Raw genomic sequence first — 27387 nt, forward strand, 5'->3', positions numbered from 1 at the left:
GCATGCATACTAATGAGTGAGCTGAGTGATGCACACACACACACACAGTGCCCATGGCATGGGTAACTTGCACATTTGTGAGAACACCATGAATGTAGACAGATATGTACACATTTTGTAGCAACATATACTGCCATCCAGCACCGTCTTTTCCAGGGACATCCCTGGAAACCACATACTGCCCGGATTTCAAGTGCATGGCTGTGTAAACAGAGAGTATGGGCACTAGAATGGCCTGCCTGCAGTGCTGACCTGAGAATGTGTGGCGCATTATGAAGCACACCAGACGGCAACGAAGACCCCGTACAATTGTGCAGCTAAAGACCTACATAATGGATGAATAGTGAAAAATTCCACTTTCTTAACTTAACAAACTTGTGTCTTCAGCGCCCAAATGTTTAATAAGTGTTATTAGAAGAAATGGTGATGTTTCACAGTAGTAAACTCTCGACTGTCCCAACTAGTTATGGATCATTCATGAACGATTCGTTCATTTTGAACAAATCTTTTATATGACTCGGAAGAACGAGTAGTCTCAGAGAGTGATTTGTTCATTTTGTCACAGCCATGCATGTGCAAAATCCGTGCTTGTGTTTCGTTCATTTGGCCGGGGACAGCTCTGTACAGGAAACAAAATCAAAAGTAACAGTCAGTATCTGGTGTGGCCACCAGCTGCATTAAATACTGCAGTGCATGTCCTCCTCATGGACTGCACCAGATTTGCCATTTCTTGCTGTGAGATGTTACCCCTCTCTTCCACCAAGGCACTTGCAAGTTCCCAGACATTTCTGGGGGGAATGGCCCTAGCCTTCACCCTCCGATACAACAGGTCCCAGATGTGCTCAATGGGATTGAGATCCGGGCTCTTCGCTGGCCATGACAGAACACTGACATTCCTGTATTGCAGGAAATGACACACAGAATGAGCAGTATGGCTAGTGGCATTGTCATGCAAGAGGGTCATGTCAGGATGAGTCTTCAGGAAGGGTACCACATGAGGGAGGAGGATGTCTTGCCTGTAAACCACAGCGTTGAGATTGCCTGCAGTGACAACAAGCTCAGTCCGATGATGCTGTGACACACTACCCCAGGCCATGACGGACCCTCCACCTCCAAATCGATCCCGCTCCAGAGTACAGGCCTCGGTGTAACGCTCATTCCTTCGACGATAAACGCGAGTCCGACCATAACCCCTGGTGAGACAAAACTGTGACTCATCAGTGAAGAGCTCTTTTTGCCAGTTCTGTCTGGTCCAGCAAAGGTGGGTTTGTGCCCATAGGCGACATTGTTGCCGGTGCTGTCTGGTAAGGACCTGCCTTACAACAGGCCTACAAGCCCTCAGTCCAGCCTCTCTCAGCCTATTGCGGACAGTCTGAGCACTGATGGAGGGATTGTGCATTCCTGGTGTAACTCAAGCAGTTGTTGTTGCCATCCTGTACCTGTCCCACAGGTGTGATATTCAGATGTACCAATCCTGTGCAGGTGCTGTTACACATGGTCTACCACTGTGAGGATGATCAGCTGTCCTTCCTGTCTCCCTGTAGTGCTGTCTTTGGCGTCTCACAGTACGGACATTGTAATTTATTGCCCTGGCCACATCTGCAGTCCTCATGCCTCCATGCGGCATTCTTAAGGCACATTCAGGCAGATGAGCAGCGACCCTGGGCATCTTTCTTTTGGTGTTTTTCAGAGTTAGTAGAAAGGTCTCTTTAGTGTCCTAAGTTTTTATAATGGTGACCTTAATTGCCTGCTGTCTGTAAGCTGTTAGTGTCTTAATGTCCACAGGTGCATGGTCATTAATTGTTTATGGTTCATTGAACAATCATGGAAAACATTGTTTAAACCCTTTACAATAAAGATCTGTAAAGTTATTTGGATGTTTACAAAATTATCTTTAAAACACAGTGTCCTGAAAAAGGGTTTATAAGGAAACCCCATATTATTTACTTGTTTATTGAGTTGATTTTAAATAAACTGTAATTTATTGTTCCTTCATAATGCATCCCCTCGTTGTATTATTTATTTATTTCTTCTTATGTTCTTGTTGGGAATAGACCCAAATCAAGCATTAATTTATTATGAACTAATTTTACACTTGGGATAAAATATCGTCTCAACAATTTCTGCATGAAATACATGAAAATAATTTACCATGACGATTCATATGATTTTAAAAAATCATTTATTGCCATGACATGTACTGTTCACGATACAAACAACTGCAACACACTGACAGTGCTGAGCCTGGAGGTCACGTGTCAAATAACGAAGACTCAGATCCGAACTCCAAAGACCGACTCGGGAGGTGAACTAATCAGTTCTGTTTCCTGTAGAGCCTATGTCACATGATGAACGAAATGACTTGAAAAAAGATTCGTTAATTTTGCTGAACGAGACTCAAAGATAGTCAGTAAAATGATCCGATCTTCCTATCACAAGTTACAACTTTTTGGAGCGTGTTGCAATCATCTGATTTTAAATGACTGTACATTTTCAAAAAACAATGAAATTCACAACAAAAAACATCATATAATGTGTAGTTGTAGTGCTTTCAATTTAGCAAAGGGTGATTATAATTTACAAATCACTCCTTTTTGTTTTTATTAGCATTTTTCATACTGTCTCAACTTTTTCGGAATTGGGGTTGTAAATAAGGGCATACCATTGATGTCTATTGTTGTAATACAATGAAAAGCTCATCATAAATACTGCAGACTAGCCTTAACCTTTCATTTTGGGAGAAAATTCTAAACAACCTTTTCGATCCTGTCAAAAAAGATTCGGTTGAGTACAGTACATATGCAGCACCTACCTTTTGATTATAAACATGAACATTGCCTGTTTTTAACATTAAACTCAAGCTGTTAAAAATAGCACTTTATCTGAAAAGAGCACCACCTACAGTATATAGATATATGTATCAAAGGCAGTACAGTTTTTTACAGTAGATATACAGTAAACCCTTTTGGGTAAAAAAAAAAGATGATAATTAGAATACTTAGAATTTGTATCTGTTTGAAACAAATCCCATAGACTTCCACTGAAATGGTCCCCACACGTATCTTGGGATCAGGATCGTAGAGGTTGTAGAGACTTGGAGATGGTTTCTTTTGATTTGGGCCAGTAAGCAACCATCTTGTAACCACCTAGCAACACCCTAGCAATACCCTAGTAATCACCCAAAACACCCTGACATTGCATATAGTGTATAAACAAGTATCATAATAATTAAATTATCATTATTAATTTTTTTACTTATTCAACGATTCAATGTTGTGGAGAATCCTAAGGCATCAAAATTCAAGATTAAGATTAGTTTTTCACAGTTTTTAACTCTTGGACGGGTCAAAAATAACCGAAACATAACAGGATGTAACCTAAACACTAATCCAAATTGGGGTTTTTTTTCCAATTGAGGACGTCCCCGAATGTACAGATTTGGCGACTGGCGAGATTTAACTTCTAGAAACAATTAAGTCCCCAAAGTATCTAAGAAAACATGCACCACCCTAGCCCTAACAGAAACTTTTTTGTATTTTTTGTAAAGACATTTAGTATGTTTATTAAGCTGTTTGACCCCACAGTATACCTGTATATAAATTAAGCTTTTACTCTCCTATGGGGACATTCTCTTTTATTTGTGAGTGCTCACCTTTAGCACTGGGTCAAATATTGCTGCAAGCTATGGCCCTACAGGGGCCTTTAATAACCACAATTTACCACTGCAATGCGGGTCACTTGACAAGCACCTGCATTCCACTGGTTCATATCTGGTAGCTGTCAGGGAGAATCATGACAATATCAAAGGCTGGAATGTAGGAGAACAGCTGGAGCAGCTGTATATTACCAAAGAGGGAGAGATGCACAGAAGCCTGCTGCATCATTTTTTATAAGAGAAAGTGTATATGAATTATTCAGGCCTTATTAAATTTTAAGGTGAGAATTGTGAATAAAAATGACTCTGCATAGTTTTTTTTAATTTTTTTTAATTTTTTTTTTTTGATAAAAGACTATTGGGATTATTCGAATTTTTACTAGGACTTTTTTTCTGATGGAACACATTTTTTCCACAGAAAACAAAGTCACATTAATGGTTAAGTTGAAGAGGGTAAGAAGTCTTTTCCACTGGAATATTTATGAAACCCCACACAATTAACAAATCACAATTACATAACCACTCAAAATCTTGTATTTTGCTCATACAAATCTTGGACTTTGGAGATCCAGACTGCATTTCATCCATTATGAGGCCCTGTGAAGAGAATCCATAGGGGAATAATTATTATATGTCACCACTTCCTAAATCACACCATTGATGCATTTATGAAAAACTGCATTGTGTGTAATTGCATTATTTTTGGAGATTTATGTACAGATAAGCCACAGGATGTTCTAAAGTTAAAAAGCACTAATTCTTGCTTAATGTTCTGTAGATGAACATGAATGGAAACGATCATCTGCCAAGTTACTTCAATGCAGCAGACAAATGGCCTGGCAAAATCCATGAGCCCCTGGACCAGGGCAACTGTAATGCATCCTGGGCCTTCTCGACCGCAGGTGAGCCAGACAATACATAGCACAGAGCACAGCATTCAGAGCCAAGAACATAGCTGAATAAAGTATACACAATGAAATGTATCAAGTGTGTTATGTAATATTACTATAATAGGTACTATACTAAGGTTCTTTTGTCCTTCCTCTTATATCTGAAACTTCTGACTTACTCCTAGCTGTTGCATCAGACCGGATCTCTATTCAATCAATGGGTCACATGACCCCTCAGCTCTCCCCTCAGAATCTGATTTCCTGTGACACGCGTCACCAGGATGGCTGCACCGGTGGCCGTATTGATGGAGCTTGGTGGTACCTAAGGCGAAGAGGGTAATTTACTACTTATATTTTGCCTAACATCAAATAGAACGCCAAATTTAAAGTGGTTCATCCAAGGGCGTAGCAGCTGTGGGGGACATGGGGGACACGTCCCCCGCACTCTTTAAAAAGGTGATTTGGGTCCCCCGCACTATTTCAAGCTATATACAAGCTAAACCCATACCGATTCCAAATGGTGGATTGTATACAATATTCTTTGCGTTTTGTTACTTTGGGCTGTTTGAGCAACCATCCAGCCAATCACAGGTGAGTTTCATGAGCCGAAACAACCCTTACATAATAGGCCATCAGTCAGACAGTCTAATCAATGTGGCTCCGTTCATTTCTACAAAGTTGCTTATAACAATGCTCATTCATCCATGTTTTTTATCTGCATTGATGTTGATCTTAATTAATAATCTACAGATGAGGAACACACAAACGAGAGTTACAGTATTTATCAGCATATCGTTCTTGATTGGCAGCATTACGTGAAATGCACTGCAGAAAAAACAAAACAAAGGATAATCCTTCTTTTAAGCACACATTGTAAGTGGAGTTTATATCAGCACATGAGTCTTCATTAAGTTGGGTCTGTGCAAGCCACCTACTGACAGCTGTCGTCCCACCATTCTGAGTAAATTCTAAAGACTGTTGTGCGTGAAATTTCCAGGAGATCAGCAGTTTCAGAAATACTCAAACCAACCCATTTGGAACCAACAATCATGCCACGGTCCAAATCACTGAGATCACATTTTTCCCCATTCTAATGGTTGATGTGAACATTAACTGAAGCTTCTGACCTGTATTTGCATGATTTTATGCACTGTACTGCTGCCACATGATTGGCTGATTGGATAATCACATGAATAACAGGTGTATAGGCGTTCCTAATAAAGTGCTCAGTGAGTGTAAATATGTCTACTATTGCTGCGCAAATTTAAGATATAATGGATTTCACGTCCGTGAGGATGCTAATATGGGTATTTCAACTCTGATGTTGAAAGTTTGAGAGAGTTTCTGATTTTTGAGACATTAATGATTTAAAATGTATGTGATTCTACCCTTTTTAATATGTTTATATACAATAATTCATATGCAATGCTTTCCAGACAATATGCACTTTACCAGACATCTTAGAGATGTGTGAATGCTAACTGGGATGATTTAAGTATCTGTCTCTTCCTTTTTCTCTCAGGGTAGTGACAGAAGAGTGTTACCCCTTCTCTCCACCCCAGCAAACCCCTGCTGAGGTCGCCCGTTGTATGATGCAGAGTCGTGCAGTGGGCAGAGGGAAGAGACAGGCCATAGCACACTGTCCCAACAGCCACAGCTACCACAATGAAATCTATCAGTCAACTCCACCGTACAGGCTGTCTTCTAATGTAAGCAAACTGACCACTCTAATGAGGACAATACCTTTGCAAAAGATTTAAGGTTAGGTTATTGCATTCAACTCCACAAACCTTCCCATTCAAGAGATTCTCCTTAGTCTCAAGCAATATGCTGGTTGCAATTGTTTGGGGTCCCTGAGTCTGTATAGGATAAAAACCCACGATCTTACACATTCTGGATTTAAACTCGCCATCCTAAACAATTCATTCTGGTGACATTTCAAAAGAAGGCAGTAGAAATCATACATTCCCGTTTTCCTTCTATTTCACTACAGCTTTATGTGCAATCAAGGGTCCTGTGTGTTGCTCTGAAATATTTGCATGCCTTTTTCAGATTATAGAATTACACCCTCTATAAAAAACATAACTCTTCTGGTATAATACCAATAGTTAGTGTCAGTTATTTACTGTTTTTTTCCCTTACACCCAGCATCTGTGTGCATTTCTGTTCTCATTTCTTCATTAGTCAAGACCCATCAACCCAAAGCCACATGGAGAAATAACTTAGCAACTGTCTGGAGAGGCATGACATAAGAACTCATGTCATAACTGAACATATTCTTTCCCCAAGCTATATCCCACCACCCATTTGTCTTGTTTAATGCATAGTCAACTTTATATTCATACATATAAACGTGCTTAGATCATATAGAGACCCAGATGCCACACAGGAAAGTGTTTAAACTAAAGACTGGTCAATTCATCATCCTTAAGATCAAGTAAATTGAATTTTAGACACAATTTTATGAGTTATTTTGTCTATTTTGCTCCACTAATTAAAATAGTTCCAAAAAAGCCAAAACAGAATCAATCTTTGCATGTCGTAGAGCAATACATGGATTGACAGCCTGTCTGAAAGAGACAAGAGGAGTGATATAAACAGTAAAGAGTCCCAGTGCTGTTATACTATATATCAGCATTCTTGGAACTCTGCTTGTACAATCAGATAAGAGGAGTGGAACTAACTGTTGTATAATGTGTATTAGAGTGTAAGATGCTGTTCACTTTAGCTTGTTGAACTCACTGTGACGTGTATATTCTGCCCTCTCGCTCACAGGAGAAGGAGATTATGAAAGAGATTATGGATAATGGCCCTGTACAAGGTATGGATTTCTCCAGAAGTGTTTGTCCATGTGTTTGCTTGTGCAAGACTGTGAGCCTTAGGATAAGAATGGTTAAAATACTTAATTAATACTGTTAACAACTACCAATCTTTGCATTATGTATTATTATTCACTCATAGACATCCATAAAGCATTCGGTTTGTATAAAAGGCCTTGAGCTTTAGCTCTAAAATTGTCACATGTTCACTAAATACTTGAGAGAAATCCCTTAGAGTAATATGATAAGGTGTGTGGTAGAGAGAGGCTGTAATGAATGGGTGTGTGTCTGTGTAGAGTTGTTCAGGGGTGTTCCATTATACTGTGACAGCGTTCTGTTGTATTGTCCCAGACAGGAGTGAACTTTGGCTTTATGCCAGTTTTCATTTCTAATCTTTAAAACAATTCTGTTTAACCTCTGGCTCATATTTAGAAATCAGAAATAAAAGGATTGTCTTTGTATGTGTGAGTATGTGCTTATTTTTACTATGTTTACTGTGCTGTATATTTGCCAGTGTTTGAGCTGAGCATCCCTTAGTGATGTCTGGAAAAACCTAAAGGGCCTGAGGGTAAAGGTAGTTCCCATAAGCCTGCTGACAAAAAAACAAAATAAAAATAAAAATATAAAAACACACACACATCTTAAACCAGCCAAATGTGGTTAGCTGGTCTCCCAGCCTGGCCATTCTGGTTAAGCTGGATTGTTTTTATTGTGTAAGAGCGGTTTTGGGCACTTTTCAGTTGGCCAACCAGCTGAAACCCACCTTTACCAGGCTGGAAGAGCAGTTATAGTTTGACCAGTGATAGATCTCCCAAAAATTAAAATTCTTTCATTTACTTACCCTCATACTGGTTCAAACTTACTCTCTTCCATGGAAAAGTAGATGTTAAGCAGAATGTTAGGAACTGACGGCCTCAGTCGCCATTTACTTTCATTGCATTTTATTTATTGATTTATTTTTACATACAATGAAAGTGAATGGAGACTGAGGCTGTCATTCTTCCTTTTGTGTTACACGGAAGAAAGAAAGTCATACTGTATGAGTTTGGAATGAAACAAGGGTGAGTAAAGAACAACATAATTTTCTGTTTTCTTTTTTGGGGGGGGGGGGGGGGGGGATACTAACCCTTTAACACCATTTTAGCCAGGCTAGATCAGTTTAAACCAGCTAAGACCAGCAAATCACCTTCGGCTGGTTTTTGTTTTAGCAGGGAATGCAGTTGCTTCTGAACTTTCCAGAAACGTGTGCCTAGCTGGTTTTACTTTACTTCATGTCATGTGAAGTTGAACACATTTGAGCAATACAATTGCAGTAGCAGTGACTTTGATCTCACTTTGATCTGCTAGGGAACATGGTGTTTGGGTGTGCTTGTGGGATATTACGTAATTAGGCTTTTAAAGCCACCATAGTATTTCCCACAGCATGACTGTTAGTGATAAGAATGAATAATCAGCTTTTAAACATTGATGGCATCTAAAGGTCAAAGATTCTTTGCGTTAAACCACAATGCCATTCAAAGTTAAATGCCAGTTTGAGAGTTTTAGACATCATTTCAAAGCTTCTACAATTCACAGTAAATCGCTTTGCATTGTATTTCAAAACTGTACTTAAAGATACATGTCACCATACTGTGCATAATGTGTGTGTCTACTGTTTGATTTTTACCCTTTAGCCATCATGGAGGTCCATGAGGATTTCTTTGTGTACAAGAGTGGAATTTACAGCCATACAGATGTGAATTACCACAAATCACCACAGTACCGCAAACATGCAGCACACTCCGTCAGGATAATAGGGTAAGACTACTAGTTTCCCACAGCCCGTAACCTTTCATTTTCAATGGTGAAAACAGAAGAATAAGTGTTTGGCAATGTTTCTGTAGCACCCTCTTCCCTCTTAGGGGTGATAGACCTGAGCTTTTATAGGGCGGGCACTCAGGTTCAGATTTGTGTCTCTCGACTAATTTAAAGGGTTCCTCTGGCACACCAATAACCTGTACATCACACTAATATGAAGCAAATCTTAAGCTTAAATGTAACTGTTTGTGAATAAGAAGTAACCCTCTAATTGCTGAACTTAACTGTTTAAGACAATATACCCTTCAATTTAAATAAATGAATAAATAAACTCAGCAAATTCCAATTAGACTAACCAATTCACAAGATTTATTAATGAGAAGGAAAAAAAATGAAATTAGATAAAATAAACAGGAATAATAACCTTAAAGATTGAAAATAATATAAATAAAATGAATAAAATGTATTGACTTTGAAGTAACAAGTTCACAGCCTGAACCTATTACACACTAATAATACTGCAATTCAGGTTTTAAACACACTCTTTTTGACTGTTTCACTGACCACAGCTGAATATGGAAATATAAGTTTGGTATAACACTTCACAGGTAAGCGCAAATAAAATGTCTCTCAATATATAACACTCTTGGTTTTACCTTGTACTTAAGAACATTTTAATGTATGAAATATCCAATAAACACTCTGAAAATATAAAAAATCTATCAATAAACGAACGTTTACATGAAATACCTTTGTAACACCAAAATATTACGTAAAACAACTAACTCACGTGGGCCCACTCACACACACACACTCTCTCTCATGCTCACCCCCCTCCATTGCAGGCCTGTACCGTTGCTAGTGTGCGTTGTGGCCACAAAACAGAAGAGAATCGGCCCCTTCACCCCGAAGAGCCAAACAAATTAAAGACCGAGTACCTTAATTCCACTTTGGCAATCTGGACCTCAGTATTAGGGAAACAGAGTTGCTAAAGAGTAGTAGGTTCTCTCAAACTCGACCCGACTTGTCACCTTCGTGCTGGTCCCTCGTTGCCAGTGGAATCCTGAACCACTCAGCGATTCAGGGGCCGGTTGCACCAGCTATACGTACGTTACAACTTAGTGGCGTAAATGGGCACTAAGTTACAATTTATGCACTACTAAATATTTGAGCATTGCACCATTAAATTTAGGTAGGACGTAACCATACTTGTAAACTAAATATTTACAGAAGCCTCTGACCAGGAGTAACGGATGGAATAAAAAAGCAGACTCACTTAATGTAATCAATGAGCTCATGTTTTGGTTGACAGGCTTCAGTCCTTTCGGCATATATGATGATGTTGGCATTTACACTCGTTTACATTTACGGGAGAAAACATTATGTAAAAAACGTCTTCAGCATGAAACCGATCTAACGGTGCACTTTCCTGTGTACGGTGTCAAGTTTCAAAATATATGAAATATATAACATTTTAAAATGAATAAGTGTCTATTTTTCCAGCCTGTTGTATTAGTATTTATTGTCCCTTATTCATTTTAGATACAGTTATTGAATATTGTTATTTACATAAGCTAAATAGCCTATATCATTAATGAAATCTTGTTTTATTACGCATTGTATTTTAATGGGGATATAATTTATAATAGCTGACAGTTACGTGAGCAAACAAGGTTTGAACATCAACCGTAACAAGATCAAACAAATATTCACAGCTTTTTAACAGTTCTGTACAAATTTGATGGCTGTTTATTGGATCAATACAGGAAAATGTAGTATTATGGGACTACGCATTATTTACGGAGAGCTTACGACCTACTAGTTAAGTCTTGCCTTAAGAACAGGTGGGTAACCAAATTAAGTCCTGACTAGTTACTAAGCCCTTAGTGTGTGAACTTTACGTCTCAACTTAAGTGAGACCTTACAGCTGGTGCAGCCCTACCCAGGGCGCTACCTGGATGTCAATTCTGTATCCCGATTCATTATCACCATGGTCGACGATGATGCGTGAAACAGCAAGCTATTATAGGCCACACGCAGTTGTGTATTTAAAATGCTCTGTACAATTACACTATTATCTAACTATAGTTCATCTGATGCTCACACCTGAATTGGTCGTTCCTTTTGAACAGAAAAATAAATAAACAAATAAATAAAATACATCAACAAAATGCTGGATGAACTCTTGTCAACACTTTGATAGGTAAATAAATTAATCCTGTTCGGATTAGCGCATACACTCTCCGTCTTCATCGCATTTTTTTCTCTCACATATGCGTTCACCACGCCCCTTCCCCAAACTTACAGAAACCAATAATGGATCAAATCCACCGGACTATAAAGTGGGACTAATGACTTATTCATCTATGAATAAAGTGTGAACTAACTTGTTTGTAAAACCTACGTTTTTTAAGAGTACTTCACAACCAAACATTATAAATAATACGGGGTCGCTTAAAGGGACTAAATATATACTCAACTTTGTAAACTTTCAAACTCAACAGACAGGTTAAATATTGTTGATCAATGCATTTTAAGTTCTCTGTTTCAGTATTAGGGTAAACCCTTGTGGTTACATTTTAGAACATGTTTTTGGATTACAAAAGATCTTTTGGCCGTTTGATGATCGTTTTCTGATGCTGTTTTTATTTGCTTCTTGCTGTTTTTCATTCAAAGATAAATTAAGGAATAATTAAAATAAACAAACTAATAGATACATAATATACAAGCCATAAACCTTTATAAAGAGACATCAAGACACCACTTGTCCACTTTCTGGACTTGTGTTTTGTTGCTGGCAGACAAAACACCTGGATGACTGGCCTTCAAGCCCTGCCCCCAGACACATGTGCTAGATCCCTTTGTCTGGTTTTGCTATACTCAGTCATCACTCTAATAGCATTTCAGTTGTAATTCTGAACTCATTACCCCTTGTTTTCAGTCTGGACTGAGATTTAACAGAAAGAACAGATTGCATTAGTCCACTGCTCTAAGAAGTAACCTCTCATTTACTCATTAAGGATGCAATTAAGGACTGATTAAAGAATATTTGGTTTAATTCAATCAACAATTAGGTTACTTTAAATTAAAACGAGTTTAAATCAGATTACATTGTTCATAAAAGTCATTTAAAATAAGGACAGAACACAATTAGGAGGACTTTTTTGGGGTACAATAGGAACATTCTTGCTTTTTAAGCAATATGCAGATTTCTTAAAGTGTGGTTAATTTCTAGGTTGTCATTTGTCAAGGCTATTTGAATATTTATAATATCATTAGATATTTCAGCCTATTATTGGTCTGCATGTTTTGCCTTTTACCTCTGGGACAGGTGTGTCTAATCTGTGTCAGTGAGATGACACTTTCAGTATTCTGTAATCATTATGCCAGTGATGTGGTATGTCTTCACAGAAACAGTCACTCCACAAAGGAAGTATTTAATTTCAACAAACATGTTAATACTAGTCCAGATGGTCCTCAGTTGGTCTAGTGATCTCTCAGCCTGGCTTAACTGGCCTTCACTTGATCTAGTGGTTTCTCAGCCTGGCCAAGCTGGTCTTTAGTTGGTCTTGTGGTCTCTCTGTCTGGCCAAGCTGGTTTTCAGTTGTTCTAGTGTTTCTCAGCCTGGCCAAGCTGGTCTTCAGTTGGTCTAGTGGTCTCTCAGCCTGGCAAAAACCGTCATCAGTTGGTCTAGTGGTTTCCCAGCCAGATGTTCTAGTCTAGTGGTTTCTCAGCCTGGCCAAGCTGGTCCTAAGTTGGTCTGGTGGTCTCTCAGCCTGGCTAAACTGGTCTTCAGTTGGTCTAGTGGTCTCCCAGCCTGGCCAATCTGGTTTTCAGTTGGTCTAATGGTCTCTCAGCCTGGCCAAGCTGGTCTTCAGATGGTCTAGTGGTTTCTCAGCCTGGCCAAGCTGGTCTTCAATTGGTCTAATTATCTGTCAGCCTGGCTAAACTGGTCTTCGGATGCTCTAGTGGTGGTCTCTCAGCCTGGCAAAAATCCATCTTCAGTTAGTCTAGTGGTTTCCCAGCCTGGCCAAAATGGTTTTCAGTTGGTCCAGTGGTTTCTCAGCCTGGCCAAGCTGGTGCTCAGCTGGTTTAGTTGGTCTTTTGGCTGACAAGTTGACAATTGCCCAAAATCCCTCTAGAACCACCAACCTGACCAGGCTTGGAGACTAGTTAAGACCAGCAAACCAGCTCAGGCTGGTTTAAGCAGGGGGTAGGGGAATGTATCCCAGGTATGTTTTTGGTAACCTTGTCAGTGGGTGTTTGCATTGGTCTGTCTGAGCGGTTGTAAAGTCTGACTTGCTGCTATTGTCTGTGAGAGTGATATGCTTCACTTGTGACGGTGATATTGAGCGAAAATCTGTCTGAACCCTGGCTTTTCTCTCAGCCTTCTGTCACTCGCTGACTCTGCGGTTCTTGCACTGCTCTAGACGCTCGGAGGATGCTGGCGCTATAGAGTTGGTATATGGGGGCAGTGGCAGTGTTTTTATGGGGAAAATCCCACCATGGTGCATTGCGCTAAGCCCAGGGCCTGGGAAAGTTTGTGGAAAGCTCATTGATGTTCAATGTACTGGAAATGGCATTGTTCAACGGGCTGATCCCACATCCACAATGCAGACAGCAAGGCCTAAACCCACAGCAGTTCAGGGGCTGCTTCTGTCAGTGTCCAGAGCTGAAGATAGAAAATATGGTGAGATAAGACCACAGCAGAGGTCCAACCCATGTTTATCCTGGCTTTGCCAAATGCACAACCACCAGCTTTGGCCATCAATATTACATGTTGTACTTTTCACGAATAGGATACAAAATAGGGCCAAAAAGTCTTGTGGAAATGACCAGGGAAAGAAGGTGCGTAACATCCAGTAAATATTGATCATCAAACTCAGGAGGTCAATCTTAGTTTTATTTTATATTTTATTATTTTATATTTTGTGATTTTGTTTTTCTTCTTCTAATTTTCTAACAAACATTAAATAAAAATAAAAATAAAATAGACAAATTCATAAATAAATAAATAATAAAAAATAAACAATTCAGAAACGGGTTGCAAATTTTACCTAAATTAGCTTTCATTAAGCTGTTACTTCTGACAGTTATGACGAAGTATGATTTTAATAAAGTCCTCTTTGGTGGGACAGGCGAAATCCCCATTTAAAGGGGGGATATAGATATATTTTATGTGCTTAAAACTAGCTACTTGTCATGCTAGGCTAATTCTGTGTTAGATAGTTTATCGAACATATACTGTAGTAGTTCTCACAACAAAAAAACATGGGATTTGTGCCTCTAATGTTTTAAAAAATGTAATAAGACACCAAAGTATTTGTGGAAAATGCCATCTGACTCTTGATGTTTTTTTATGTGGGGACAATGTTTATCCTTCCCAGTAGGGTTTGCTAAGCACTGTTTGTGAACAGAACGATATGTTCCGGAGTATGATTTCCTTAGAATTGGCCATGGCTAGACTTTATTTAATTCAAGAATTTCACATAAACAATAACAAATAAGTAGCCCTTTGAAGCATGTGGTGATTGACAAGAACATTTAGAATAGAGATGACAAGACAATGAATATGTACACAGAATAGTGCCCTGATATGAGGAACCAGGGCGGGTGACAAAGCGAAAGGAAGTTCTGGGCAAGGCGAAGGTTCCTCATGAAGTTGTTGTTGACTTGAGGAGATGCGAGGGGGTGGTGTGGGGGGCTTCCTGATGCTCAGGTCCTTCCTCTCTCTGAGAAATAGACACATGGGGAAATTCACCTCATCAGGGGAACGCTAGCTGCTGCTGGGATGTCCACAGCCCTATTTTCAGGATATATTTTGGTAGTCGAAGGATCTTCTACTCAACCGGGATGATGTTTTTGGTTAGAAGTTAAAGGTGACGTGTGTAATTTCTCTGCCTCTAGAGTCATCAAACTGAATTGAAAAAATAATCACAGTTTTCAAGCAGGTTTCCCCAAACACTCCCACCCTCTGCCATTGGTTGACAAATAGATAGCGTAATGACATAGCAAAGTGACATTAGATTAACATAAATTGTACAAAATTTTGTGAGGTTTATGCATAATAAGAATATATAAATATGGGAGTCACGTGACGCCATGCGAGGTTCGGACGTGTGAAAGGCGAGCTCTGCGCACTTTGTTAGTTTTGACACTATTACTGTCATAAACCGGTGAGATTCAATACACCCTGTTTTAGGTAGACAATAAATCAAATCAAATCAAATCAAATCACTTTATTGTCACACATCCATATACACAAGTGCAATGGTGTGTGAAATTCTTGGGTGCAGTTCCGATCAACATAGCAGTCGTGACAGTGATGAGACAGCACCAATTTACAGTAACATCAAATTAACACAGCACAATTTAAACATCTGATATACACATAATTACACTCAACAATATACAAATAATAACATACACTGTACAGTATACAATACGCACTATATAGATACACATTATTCAATAAAAATAAAAAATAAAAATATATAAAAATGTATATATAGTATTAAATATAGAATGTATAGTATTGTACTGTATTGACATTCAGGCTGTTGGTTGATAGTCAGTTGTTAAGAGAGAATATAATATAATAATAATATAATTTATGACAGTCCGGTGTGAGATATAAGAGTAAGAGTAATAAAGTGCAGTGCTGATGTATTTTGATCGTGGGAGATCAAGAGTTCAGAAGTCTGATTGCTTGGGGGAAGAAGCTGTCATGGAGTCGGCTGGTGCGGGTCCTGATGCTGCGATACCGCCTGCCTGATGGTAGTAGTGAGAACAGCCCATGGCTTGGGTGGCTGGAGTCTCTGATGATCCTCCGAGCTTTTTTCACACACCGCCTTGTATATATTTCCTGGAGGGAGGGAAGCTCACCTCCGATGATGTGTCTGGCAGTTCGCACCACCCTTTGCAGTGCTTTGCGGTTGTGGGCGGTGCTATTGCCGTACCAGGAGGAGATGCAGCCAGTCAGGATGCTCTCTACAGTGCAGGTGTAGAACCGTGTGAGGATGTGGCGGTTCATTCCAAACTTCCTCAGCCGTCTCAGGAAGAAGAGGCGCTGATGAGCCTTCTTCACAACGACTTCAGTGTGGATGGACCATGTGAGTTCCTCAGTGATGTGGACACCCAGGAACTTGAAGCTGCTGACTCTCTCCACTGGTGCTCCATTGATGGTGATGGGACTGTGTTCTCTGCCTTTTCTTCTGAAGTCCACCACAAGCTCCTTTGTCTTACTGACGTTGAGGGAGAGGTTGTGCTCCTGACACCAGTGTGTCAGAGTGTGCACCTCCTCTCTGTAGGCTGTTTCATCATTGTCAGTGATCAGACCTACCAATATGTCAAAGAATTCAAAATCCTCGGGCTCTGGAGACCTTAAAAGACACTTACGTGCTCAAGCTGACGCCCCTGACAAGGCCGCGGATCAGGGAGCCGATTTGGCCGGAGAAGTGAGGGAAATTCAACGAAGGTCGTTGCTGACTTGGAGGATCTTGCTTTAATACATCGATCAATCACTGCCATGGAGACGAAATTCACTGAGGTGGTTACAAGAGTGGGGGATGTTGAAAAACGGATCGATTAGCGACCAAGGTGTATTTGGAGTGCGTCTGGGAGAAGCTGGAGGATATGGAGAATCGTAGTCGGCGGAATAACGTCTGTATTATTAGAATTCCTGAGGGAGCAGAGGGTCAGAATATGATGGAATTCCTGGACGGGCTCTTTATGAGACTGCTCGACATAACAGACCATAAGCTGGAAATCAAGCGAGCTCACAGGGTTCCGGCTCAGCTGAGGGAGACAGGTCCTGATCAATTCTGGCCAAATTTCTGAGATCATCCGATAAAGATCTCATGTTATGTGAGGCAAGGATTAAAGGAAGGCTTTCTTGGAAAAAACACAGCATTTTCTTTTTCCCAGACTTTGCGAATTCAACAAGAGAGAAACATGATCGATTCAAGGAATGCAAGAAACTCTTACATCAACGGAAGTTCGCTTTTGCACTGATGTTCCCAGCCAAATTGAGAATAGATGCAAAGGATGGCCGTAAAACATTCACACACCCACAGCTAGCATTGTCCTTCATAAAGTCAATGGATTGAGTAAGTTATTTTGTGGTACTCACGTTGCAGCCAAGTGGACCGACTCACTGAACATTCACTTGACTGTTTTAGGAACTGAGCGCCTTTTTGTTTCTTTTTGTGCTGGTTCCGCCTAGTGGCTGGAATTTGTTTTGTGGAGGAACACACCTTCGAGACAGTTATGTGAATGAATCTACACGTTCTTTGTGTTTATTCCACCTATTGGCTGGAGTTTGTTTTATAGATTATCTTTTGTTGTGTAATTCTGTCTCACAAAATTTGTATAGAAACAGCGGACTTGAGCATTCCGATGGCAAATGTGTCACGGGGGCTCTCGTAGGCGTACATGGACTGTTGGAGTTTAGAGGGATGAATGGCAGTTGCCGCTGTCGTGCACGGGGTTAATGAGCACATTTGTCTTTTTTCTGTTTGTTTGGTTCTGGGGGAAGTTCGGGGTTTGATTGTTGCTCTAATGTTGGAATGTGGTCTTTATAATTTTGTTTTTGACACACAATCTATTTTTTTCTCATATGTCAAAATGTCAAATGTTAATATGAGTGGATTGTCTCTCTCCACGTGGAATGTGAATGGGTTGGGGCACCCCATAAAAAGAAGGAAGGTTATTTATTTTCTTAAGCGTAAGAAATATGATATAGTGTTTCTTCAAGAAATGTATCTTTCCCCACAGGAAGCTGAAAAATTTGGCAAGAAATGGGGTGGACAGGTTTTCTTTAGTGCTGGCTCAAGTAAGAGCAGGGGAGTTGTTACACTGATAAGTTAGATGATAAGCATCTAAAATTCAAATGTCTCAAACAGATTAAAGATAAATTAGGAAGAGTCATTATTGTTTTAGCAGGAATTCAGGGGCAAAGTCTTATTTTGGCGAATATTTATGCACCTAATGTTGATGATCAGGGCTTTTTTATAGATCTTGAAGGGATGTTGCAAGCCGCTGGCACCCCTCATGATATAATATTGGGAGGAGACTTTAATCTTTTGATGGATTCTGTCCTTGATCATAGTGAAGCAAAACTGTGCAAGCCCCATACAGCAACACTGACACTTCACAGGATGTGTAATAATCTTGGTCTTACAGATATTTGGAGACTTTTGAACCCATCTGGTAGGGACTATACATTTTTTTTCATCAGTCCATAAGATTTACTCTAGAATAGATTTTTATTTTATTTTATCTAAGTCCCTCATTTCATCTGTTGTTGATTGCTCAATTGGAAACATTTTAGTCTCAGATCATGCCCTGGTGTGTTTAGAGGTGTTGCCACATATGGAGAAAAGGAAATTGGCGCTTTAATGTATCCCTTTTGCAAAATCCTGAATTCTTGAATTGTCGCGGAAGGTGGAGTTTTTGCTAGACAGTCATACTTTGAGTCAGGGGACAAAGAAGGGAAGCTTTTGGCTAGATATATAAAACAGAGAGAGTCTTTTTCTACCGTTCCCATTCGTGAATTCTGCTGGTGGTGAAATATTTACCATTGATATTAATAATTTTAAGAACTTCCTAAACTGATGATTGAGCAAAAAAATTCTCTTGATTCTGAGATAACCTTGGAGGAGCTTGGCGAGGTAATTAAGGCCTTGCCTACATGCAAGTCTCCGGGACCAGATGGCTTTGCTGCTGAATTGTTTAGATCTTATCCTACAGAGCTGGCTCCACTTTTGCCAGAAGTTTATACGGAATCATTAAAGAATTGAAAGCTTCCGCCAACCATGATACAAGCCCGGATCAGTCTGTTTCTTAAAAAGGACAACGATCCAAGTGAGTGTTACCATCCAATTTCCCTGATCCAGCTAGATGTTAAAATATTGTCAAAAAGTTTAGCTAACTGATTAAGTAAAGTTATGACATCTCTTATACATATTGATCAGGTGGGGTTTATTCGGGGCCATAGCCCTTCTGATAACATTAGGCGTTTCATCAATACCATGTGGTCAGTGGGGAATGATCAGACCCCGGTCGCTGCCATCTCACTTGATGCCGAAAAGGCGTTTGATATGGTAGAATGGGATTACCTTTTTAAGATTTTGGAAATATACGGGTTCGGGAATACTTTTATTGGATGGATTAAGTTACTTTATAGACACCCGGTAGTGGCGGTACAAACAAATGGATTGATTTCAGATTATTTTACTTTGGAGAGGGGCACACGGCAAGGTTGCCTTCTTTACCCATTATTGTTCTGTCTTGCCCTAGAACCATTAGCAGCCGCTATAAGAAAGGAGGATGACTTTCCAGGGGTGGTGTCGGGAGGTGTGGCGCATAAACTTTTGTTTTACGTAGATTATGTTTTATTATTCGTCTCCGACCCCATTAGATCTATGCCTTGCCTCCACAGAATTATTAAATCCTTTTCTAAGTTCTCAGGATACAGAGTCAATTGGTCTAAATCCGAAGCTTTGGCTCTGACAGTGTACTGCCCGGTAACTGCTTTTCAACCGGGCGCCTTCCAGTGGCCCAAACGTGGCATTAAGTATTTGGGCATTTTATTCCCAGCAAATTTGTGTGATTTAGTTAGTCAATTTTGACCCTTTAATAAAAAGGTTTTTGAGCCATGTGGACAGGTGGGCTTCATTACATTTATCTATGATTGGGAAGGTTAATGTTATTAAAATGAATTGTATTCCAAAATTCAACTACCTGCTACAATCTCTCCTGGTAGATGTCCCCATCTCTTATTTCAAGCAATTTGATAGCATAGCCAAGTCCTTCATTTGGAATGGTAAACATTCCAGATTACATATTAGTAAATTGCATAGGCCGATTGACAAACGTGGGCTAGGCCTACCCAAGATTTTGTTTTATTAGTATGCATTCGGTCTCAGACATTTGGCTCATTGGTCGCTTCCACCCAAGAGAGCCCCTCCCTGGTTATGTATTGAACAGGAAGTTCTTGCCCCTATTTTGCCATTGCAAAGCCTTTCTATCAAACTAATCGGGAAAGTTAAGTCACACCCCGTTATCTCGCATTTGCACTCGGTATGGACAAAAGTGTCTAGAGTGTTTAATTCAGACATTTATTTAAATGTTGCCTCGAGCATATGGCTGAACCCCAAATTATGTATTAATAAGTCCCCTTTCTGCATATCAGAGTGGATTGTGAGGGAGGTTAATACACTCGGTGACCTATATGAGAGTGGAGAATTGAGATCCTTTGAAAATTTGGTTCAACATTTTGGGATTCCCCATTTATGTAAAGTCAGTCTGTGAAGAACCACTCCAGTCAAAAATATTGGAGAACATTTCAGATTGTCATGCATTTCTATTAGGTCGGCTGACAACATCTGGACAACATCAGATACTGTATGTTGTACAGATATTTGCCACTTTCTTCATAATTCAAAACAATTTTTAGTCACACACCTTTTAGATTGTACATTTAGAAAACAAACCAACAGAAATGTATTTAATAAACTTTTTTTAACTACTGCAGACATCTGCCTCTGGCACCAGTTTCAGTATTTTAAGCACGTCATACACGCCATATTCCCAGAAATATATTAAGCTCTACAGATAATGGTACCCTTTAGACAAGGCACTGTTAGTCTATACTTGAGATGCTTCCACAACAAAATATTAACATTAGCTTAATATGCGCATTTTGTGTGTGTGTGTGTGTGTGTGTGTGTGTGTGTGTGTGTGTATACTCATGTGTGACCGCAGGGATGTTGTTGAGGGTCAGGGTGGAGATAAATGTTGATTCTGTATATATATGTTTTGCTTTTCTTTGTTTCTATATGAATCCATAAAAAATTGTAATCAGAAAAGAATATATATATATATATATTTTTTTATTTTTTTTTTCTATAATTTCTCCTTATTTTTTTTTTGCCATCTATTTCAGAATATTTTCCAGAACTTCTATTACAGTTACATTTTCAGTTTAGTGAATGCGCCATAATGTTCTCACCATGCTGATATTTAATGGACTTTTTCAGATGGGGAGAGGAGAGGGACTACAATGGCAGAACACACACATACTGGGTGAGAAATTATATCCATCACATATGCTACAAGATTACCCTGTTCAAGTGAAACGTTTTACACATTGTACCCAATTAAAACCAGTCTGTACACTCCACAGATTGCAGCCAACTCGTGGGGAAAGAACTGGGGTGAGGACGGCTACTTCCGCATCACTCGTGGTGAAAACGAGTGTGAGATTGAAGCATTTGTGATTGGCGTGTGGGGCAGGGTAACCATGGAGGACATGCACAACCATCACCACCATCATGGACGACGCAAGTAGAGCAGTGAGATCTTCTGCAATTGGATCTCTGTGCACCTGAATGCCTGATTTATACCATACAAAAAGTCAATCAGGTCTATGGCAGGTTTGGGTCTGATTTCTACCAAACTGATAAACCCCAGTGCCTTTTGAAAATGTCAATATAAGTAGCTGTTTTAACCATATGCATAAAATATTGTGCCCTCTCTGTCCAAATACATACCTCTGCTAGAGTTTTGATTCTTCAAAGTTTTTAGTAGTAGAAATTGTTGGCATATAATTTGAACATTTGTGTAAACTGCAAATATCAGCCACAGGACTCAAAAGCACTCAGGACTCAGTATTCCAAAGATAAACTACATAGGCAGACAGGCACTCTGCATTACAATTGCATCAAATATCAATTATGGCAATATTACGATGTGTCTTAAGCTTTGTGTGTGTATGGGTGGGGTTCCACTGCGTTTAGGAAGCCATCTCTTGTCTCATAGTGTCAGATTATTTTAATATCATCACTCAATAAGGCAGTCGGTCAGACAGCCCCCATACATTCCCCATTTAAAAGGACAGAAGGATGGTTGCAAGTACTGTATATCTGCATTCCGTTGAGATTATTATGTTATTTTATAATTCTTTTAAAGCATTTATGTAAAGTCAGTCTGTGAAGAACCACTCCAGTCAAAAATATTGGAGAACATTTCAGAATGTCATGCATTTCTATTAGGTCGGCTGTTATATAATCAGATACTGTATGTTGTACAGATATTTGCCACTTTCTTCGTAATTCAAAAACATTTTTAGTCACACACATTTTTGATTGTACATTTAGGAAACAAACCAAAAGAAATGTATTTAATAATCTTATTTTTTTTTTTTTACTACTGCAGACATCTGCCTCTGGCACCAGTTTCAGTATTTTAAGCACGTCATACACGCCATATTCCCAGAAATATAGTAAGCTCTACAGATAATGGTACCCTTCAGACAAGGCACTGTTAGTCTATACTTGAGATGCTTCCACAACAAAATATTAAAATTATGTATGTAACAGTATGAGTTAGAATTAAATCCATCAAAATGTTGCATGTGAAGATAAAACATTATCTTATCATCATTTTACATGATAAAGATGTACATATAGGCCTAAATTTAACACCAATTGGTGTGTTTTATATTAGCAAATGTCTGGGGAAAGGTATGATTGCCTGTACAGGAGCACAAAGGCTTTTCCATGCTAAATTACCAAAAAAATGGCCTGCCAGTTGCTGCAATTATGAATCGCCTTGTAGAATCTTTAAAATTTTAATTGCTGGTGTGGAACTTAAAGTGAGCTTAAAAGCAAATACACAAAGGCCTAGATATTTGTTTGTCATACCACGTGACGTGCTACATTTATTTAAAATTCAGTTTAAATGGAACCTTTGGTTGAAATCATTAGGGTTATTGTGTATTGGGTATATTGTGCTAGAATATATATATATATATATATATATATATAATTAGGGCTGTCGATTTAACACGCTAATTCAGCGCGATTAATTATATAAAAAAAATTGGACCATGATAAGGAATATTCCTTCCATCTGAGCAATTCAAGCTTGAAGTACCACATGTTTTCTCCAGGGGGCAGTAAGCGAATCTTCAGCTGTTTGGGCAATGCGCTTATACAGAGAACAAACCACACTCACCCACAGCAGACAAAACAAGAGCTGGGTCTGAAATCGTTCACTCATTCACTATTTCCTATATAGTGAATAGCAGTGAGTGAACGAAATGAGTGAGTGAGGGCTGTCGCAGAAACAACGTCACATATGAACTTTTAAAATACTCGGGCCTTACTTTTTATTCTTATTAAATAATATATTAATACAATAAATCTTCATTCTGATTGTCATTTTTAACATATATGTTAATATAAAGAGTAAACACATTTTATCAAATGTACATTATTTTATTTATTTGTTATCCTTTAGTATCTTTAAACTCCAATACAAGCTGGGTAGCGTTTCTCATCCGACCATAAACAGCACCAAAGTTATCATAACCTACATGTTATAACTGAATATTTAAATCATCCACAGAATTATCATTTCTACTGTGTGCAATCTCCTGAGTTAAAATAATATCACCTCAATGAATTATTTAGTAAATAAAGAATTCTTCAGCTTAATGGCAAAATTCTGTATAAATATGGAGTACATTTTAAAATGTACCTGTATGTTTTGCCTCTCTATATGTTATTATGCTTATTTTAATCAGGTTATGATTTGTCAAAAAGTAATTTAATACATTCAGCATGAAATAAAACATTGCAGGAGAGAAGAAAGCAGTACACTCCCAGCTCGTACATCTTCCCCACGGTGGATTATGGGCAATTAACCATCGAATGTACACTCGAAATTAGAGTGCATTGTGGGTAAGAATGAGTGAACAAAATTATGGAATGAGTGACTCACTCAGAATTCAGACTCCTACAAAATGGTAGACACCCGAAATGGGTAGGGGTCGGTTTCAGACACAGCTACGATGAGAACATGTTCTTGCGTTCAAACACAGCTTGACTGAGCGCAAATACGAACGTAGGGATCTCAAGACATGTTTTACCAAGTTTCAAACTATGTATAGCTTGACACAGCGACCTAAAAACGGTATGTTTATGACACAACGCAAATGAGATGCTCCAAAAGCGTCTGACGCAGGTGTGCAGGTGAAAAGCCCTCATAATAAATCTATCTCGGACTGATTGACGAATTCAATTGCAAAATGGATTGTGTGAACTGTAGGCCAATTATAGGCAGATGACATAAGTTCAATAATATGGAAATAAACATATATTGCATACTAAAGCCACTTTACAATACAATAATAAATATTTTCATTAATATTAGTTATTGCATTAGGTATCATGAACAAACAATTAACAATATTTTTTTTTACAGCATTTATTAATCTTTGTTGATATTAGTTAATAAAAATACAGTTGCTGATTGTAAGTTCATGTTAGTTCATAGTGAATTAACTAATGTTAACAAACACAACTTTTGATTTGAGAAATGTTTTAGTAGGCTATATGTTGGAATTAACATTAACTAAGATTAATAAAAGCTGTAAAGTATTGTGCATTGTTAGTTCATGTTAACGAATGTTGTTAACTAATGTTAACAAATAGAACCTTATTGTAAAGTGTTACTGTCTTTTTCAATGCTTTACTCATGTGCCACAATGATGTAATGCATTTTAATTATCTATATTATTTTTTTTTATTTTTATAATATATATTTTATTTATAATGATTTAAATGTAACTATATATAAGTATTTAATCATTTATTGAATTATTATTTGAGGGGCTTTCTAAGCAAATATTTATATATGCGATCAATTGCGATTAATTCGATAAAAAAATTTAATCGATTGACAGCCCTAATATATATATATATATATATATATATATATATATATATATATATATATACACACACACACACACACACACACACACACACACACACACACACTGGCGGCCAAAAGTTTGGAATAATGTACAGATTTTGCTCTTATGGAAAGAAATTGGTGCTTTTATTCACTAAACTGATCACAATGTATAGTCAGGACATTAATAATGTGAAAAATTACTATTACAATTTGAAAAAAATTTTTCAGAACTTCTTAAACTACTTCAAAGAGATTTCATCAAAAAATCCTCCACGTGCAGCAATGACAGCTTTGCAGATCCTTGACATTCTAGCTGTCAGTTTGTCCAGATACTCGGGTGACATTTCACGTCATGCTTCCTGTAGCACTTGCCATAGATATGGCTGTCTTCTCACGCACCTTACAGTCTAGCTGATCCCACAAAAGCTCAATGGGGTTAAGATCCATAACACTCTTTTCCAATTATCTGTTGTCCAATGTCTGTGTTTCTATGCCCACTTCTTTTTGTTTTTCTGTCTCAAAAGTGGCTTTTTCTTTGCAATTCTTCCCATAAGGTCTGCACCCCTGAGTCTTCACTTTACTGTTGTACATGAAACTGGTGTTGAGCGGGTAGAATTCAATGAAGCTGTCAGCTGAGGACATGTGAGGCATCTATTTCTCAAACTAGAGTCTCTGATGTACTTATCCTCTTGTTTAGTTGTACATCAGGCCTTCCACATCTTTCTGTCCTTGTTAGAGCCAGTTGTCCTTTGTCTTTGAAGACTGTAGTGTACACCTTTGTATGAAATCTGCAGTTTTTTTTGGGCAGTTTCAAGCATTGTATAGCCTTCATTCCTCAAAACAATGATTGACTGACGAGTTTCTAGAGAAAGCTGTTTCTTTTTTACGATTTTTGACCTGATATTGACCTGAAAACATGCCAGTCTATTGCATACTGTGGCAACTCAAAAACAAACACACAGACAATGTTAAGCTTCATTTAATGAACCAAATAGCTTTCAACTGTGTTTGATATAATGACAAGTGATTTTCTAGTACCAAATTAGCAATTTAGCATGATTACTCAAGGATAAGGTGTTGGAGTGATGGCTGCTGGAAATGGGGCCTGTCTAGATTTAATAAATGACTTTTTTCAGATAGTTATGGTGCTGTTTTTTACATCAGTAATGTCCTGACTATACTTTGTGATCAGTTGAATGCCACATTAGTGAATTAAAGTATCAATTTCCTTCCGAAACAACAAAATCTGGACATTATTCCAAACTTTTGGCCACCAGTGTATATATGTATATGTATATATACATCATATATATATATATATATATATGAAAGTAAAATAACACTTATTCAGTGTAACAACAAAAACTGCTTTTTCAAATCTTAAGCTATTGTTTCTGTAAACTAATACGATTGTATACATAAACATTGTCAAACCTTGTTTTTTTGTTCTTGTGTCTATTTTTAATTATTTAATTGATTACTATGACCAGTACTATTTAAAAAACTCTTTCATTAAAAAAAAATAAATAAATAAAAAAATAAAATAAATAAAAAAGAATGAAGAAAATTTGAAAATGTTGAAAATGAGCTAATACTATAGGGGCAAAAGTGAACAACATCTCTCTGCATGTGGGGTTTGGGTAAAGTGCTGAATCAATTTCTGTCTAATGTAAATCAGTCAAAAAACTTCACATTGCAAGACACAGAGCGTTCACTTCTCAAATAAATATAAATGGGGATTAGTGCGAGTTAAACATAAGATACATATTGCTGCTTGGGCATATATGATCCGTTTTAGCCAATTTGTTACATGCATATAGCAGGTTATTATAGAGCACATTTCTAAGCATCTGCTGACTTTGACAATGATAATGCCATCATAATGGTGACATGTCTGTAAATCAAATGCCATATTAAAGGCATTTTATTCAGCAATGCTCCCATAGACAGGAAGACTGTGTTGACTGATAAGATGCATATACATCAATGAGCATTCGGTTAAATGTTTTCAATCAGTCATGCAAGAATCCTCCATTTAAATAATGCCGGTATATACAGCCAGGTGAGTGAGTCCAGCAAATGGGCTCATATCATGCATATTAAATGTGGCTAATGACAAGACGTTACATTGAAGTTTCTGTTATATATACTGATCTGTGCCCAGCCTGGGTCTTTCTCTTTTAAACTTATTCTTATATCTCCCTTTAGTCTTTTCTTCCATCATGTTATTATGAATGAAAACTTTCATGTTATTTAAGATCAAAGATTGTCTGTAAATAATGCATCTTTGGTTACTGTACAATGTGTTACCATGTTATCTCTTGTATTGTCTGTACACAATGCAAACCACTGTTGTGTTCACTTGTGATGCAATAAAAACTCTACAGCACACCTAATTACTTTAAACTGTTAATCATTTGTGCATATTTAGTACAAAACTGAATAGTACAAGACCTCTAAT

The 27387-nt window shown here is 38.2% G+C and overlaps 1 protein-coding gene across 1 annotated transcript in view; it reads left to right on the forward strand.

Moving 5' to 3' along the window:
• LOC127425352 (tubulointerstitial nephritis antigen-like) overlaps positions 1–27322 on the forward strand; it is a 53032-nt gene extending 25710 nt beyond the window's left edge. Inside the window, exons 6-12 of the mRNA XM_051671266.1 lie at positions 4434–4557; positions 4731–4881; positions 6068–6254; positions 7321–7366; positions 9038–9161; positions 21203–21248; positions 21349–27322. Of these exons, the coding sequence (XP_051527226.1) occupies positions 4434–4557; positions 4731–4881; positions 6068–6254; positions 7321–7366; positions 9038–9161; positions 21203–21248; positions 21349–21513 (843 nt within the window). The 3' untranslated portion in view covers positions 21514–27322. The remainder of the gene's footprint in view (positions 1–4433; positions 4558–4730; positions 4882–6067; positions 6255–7320; positions 7367–9037; positions 9162–21202; positions 21249–21348) is intronic.
• The last annotated feature ends 65 nt before the right edge of the window (positions 27323–27387 follow it).

The sequence above is a fragment of the Myxocyprinus asiaticus genome, chromosome 34 (assembly GCF_019703515.2).
Source record: "Myxocyprinus asiaticus isolate MX2 ecotype Aquarium Trade chromosome 34, UBuf_Myxa_2, whole genome shotgun sequence".
NCBI lineage: Eukaryota > Metazoa > Chordata > Actinopteri > Cypriniformes > Catostomidae > Myxocyprinus > Myxocyprinus asiaticus.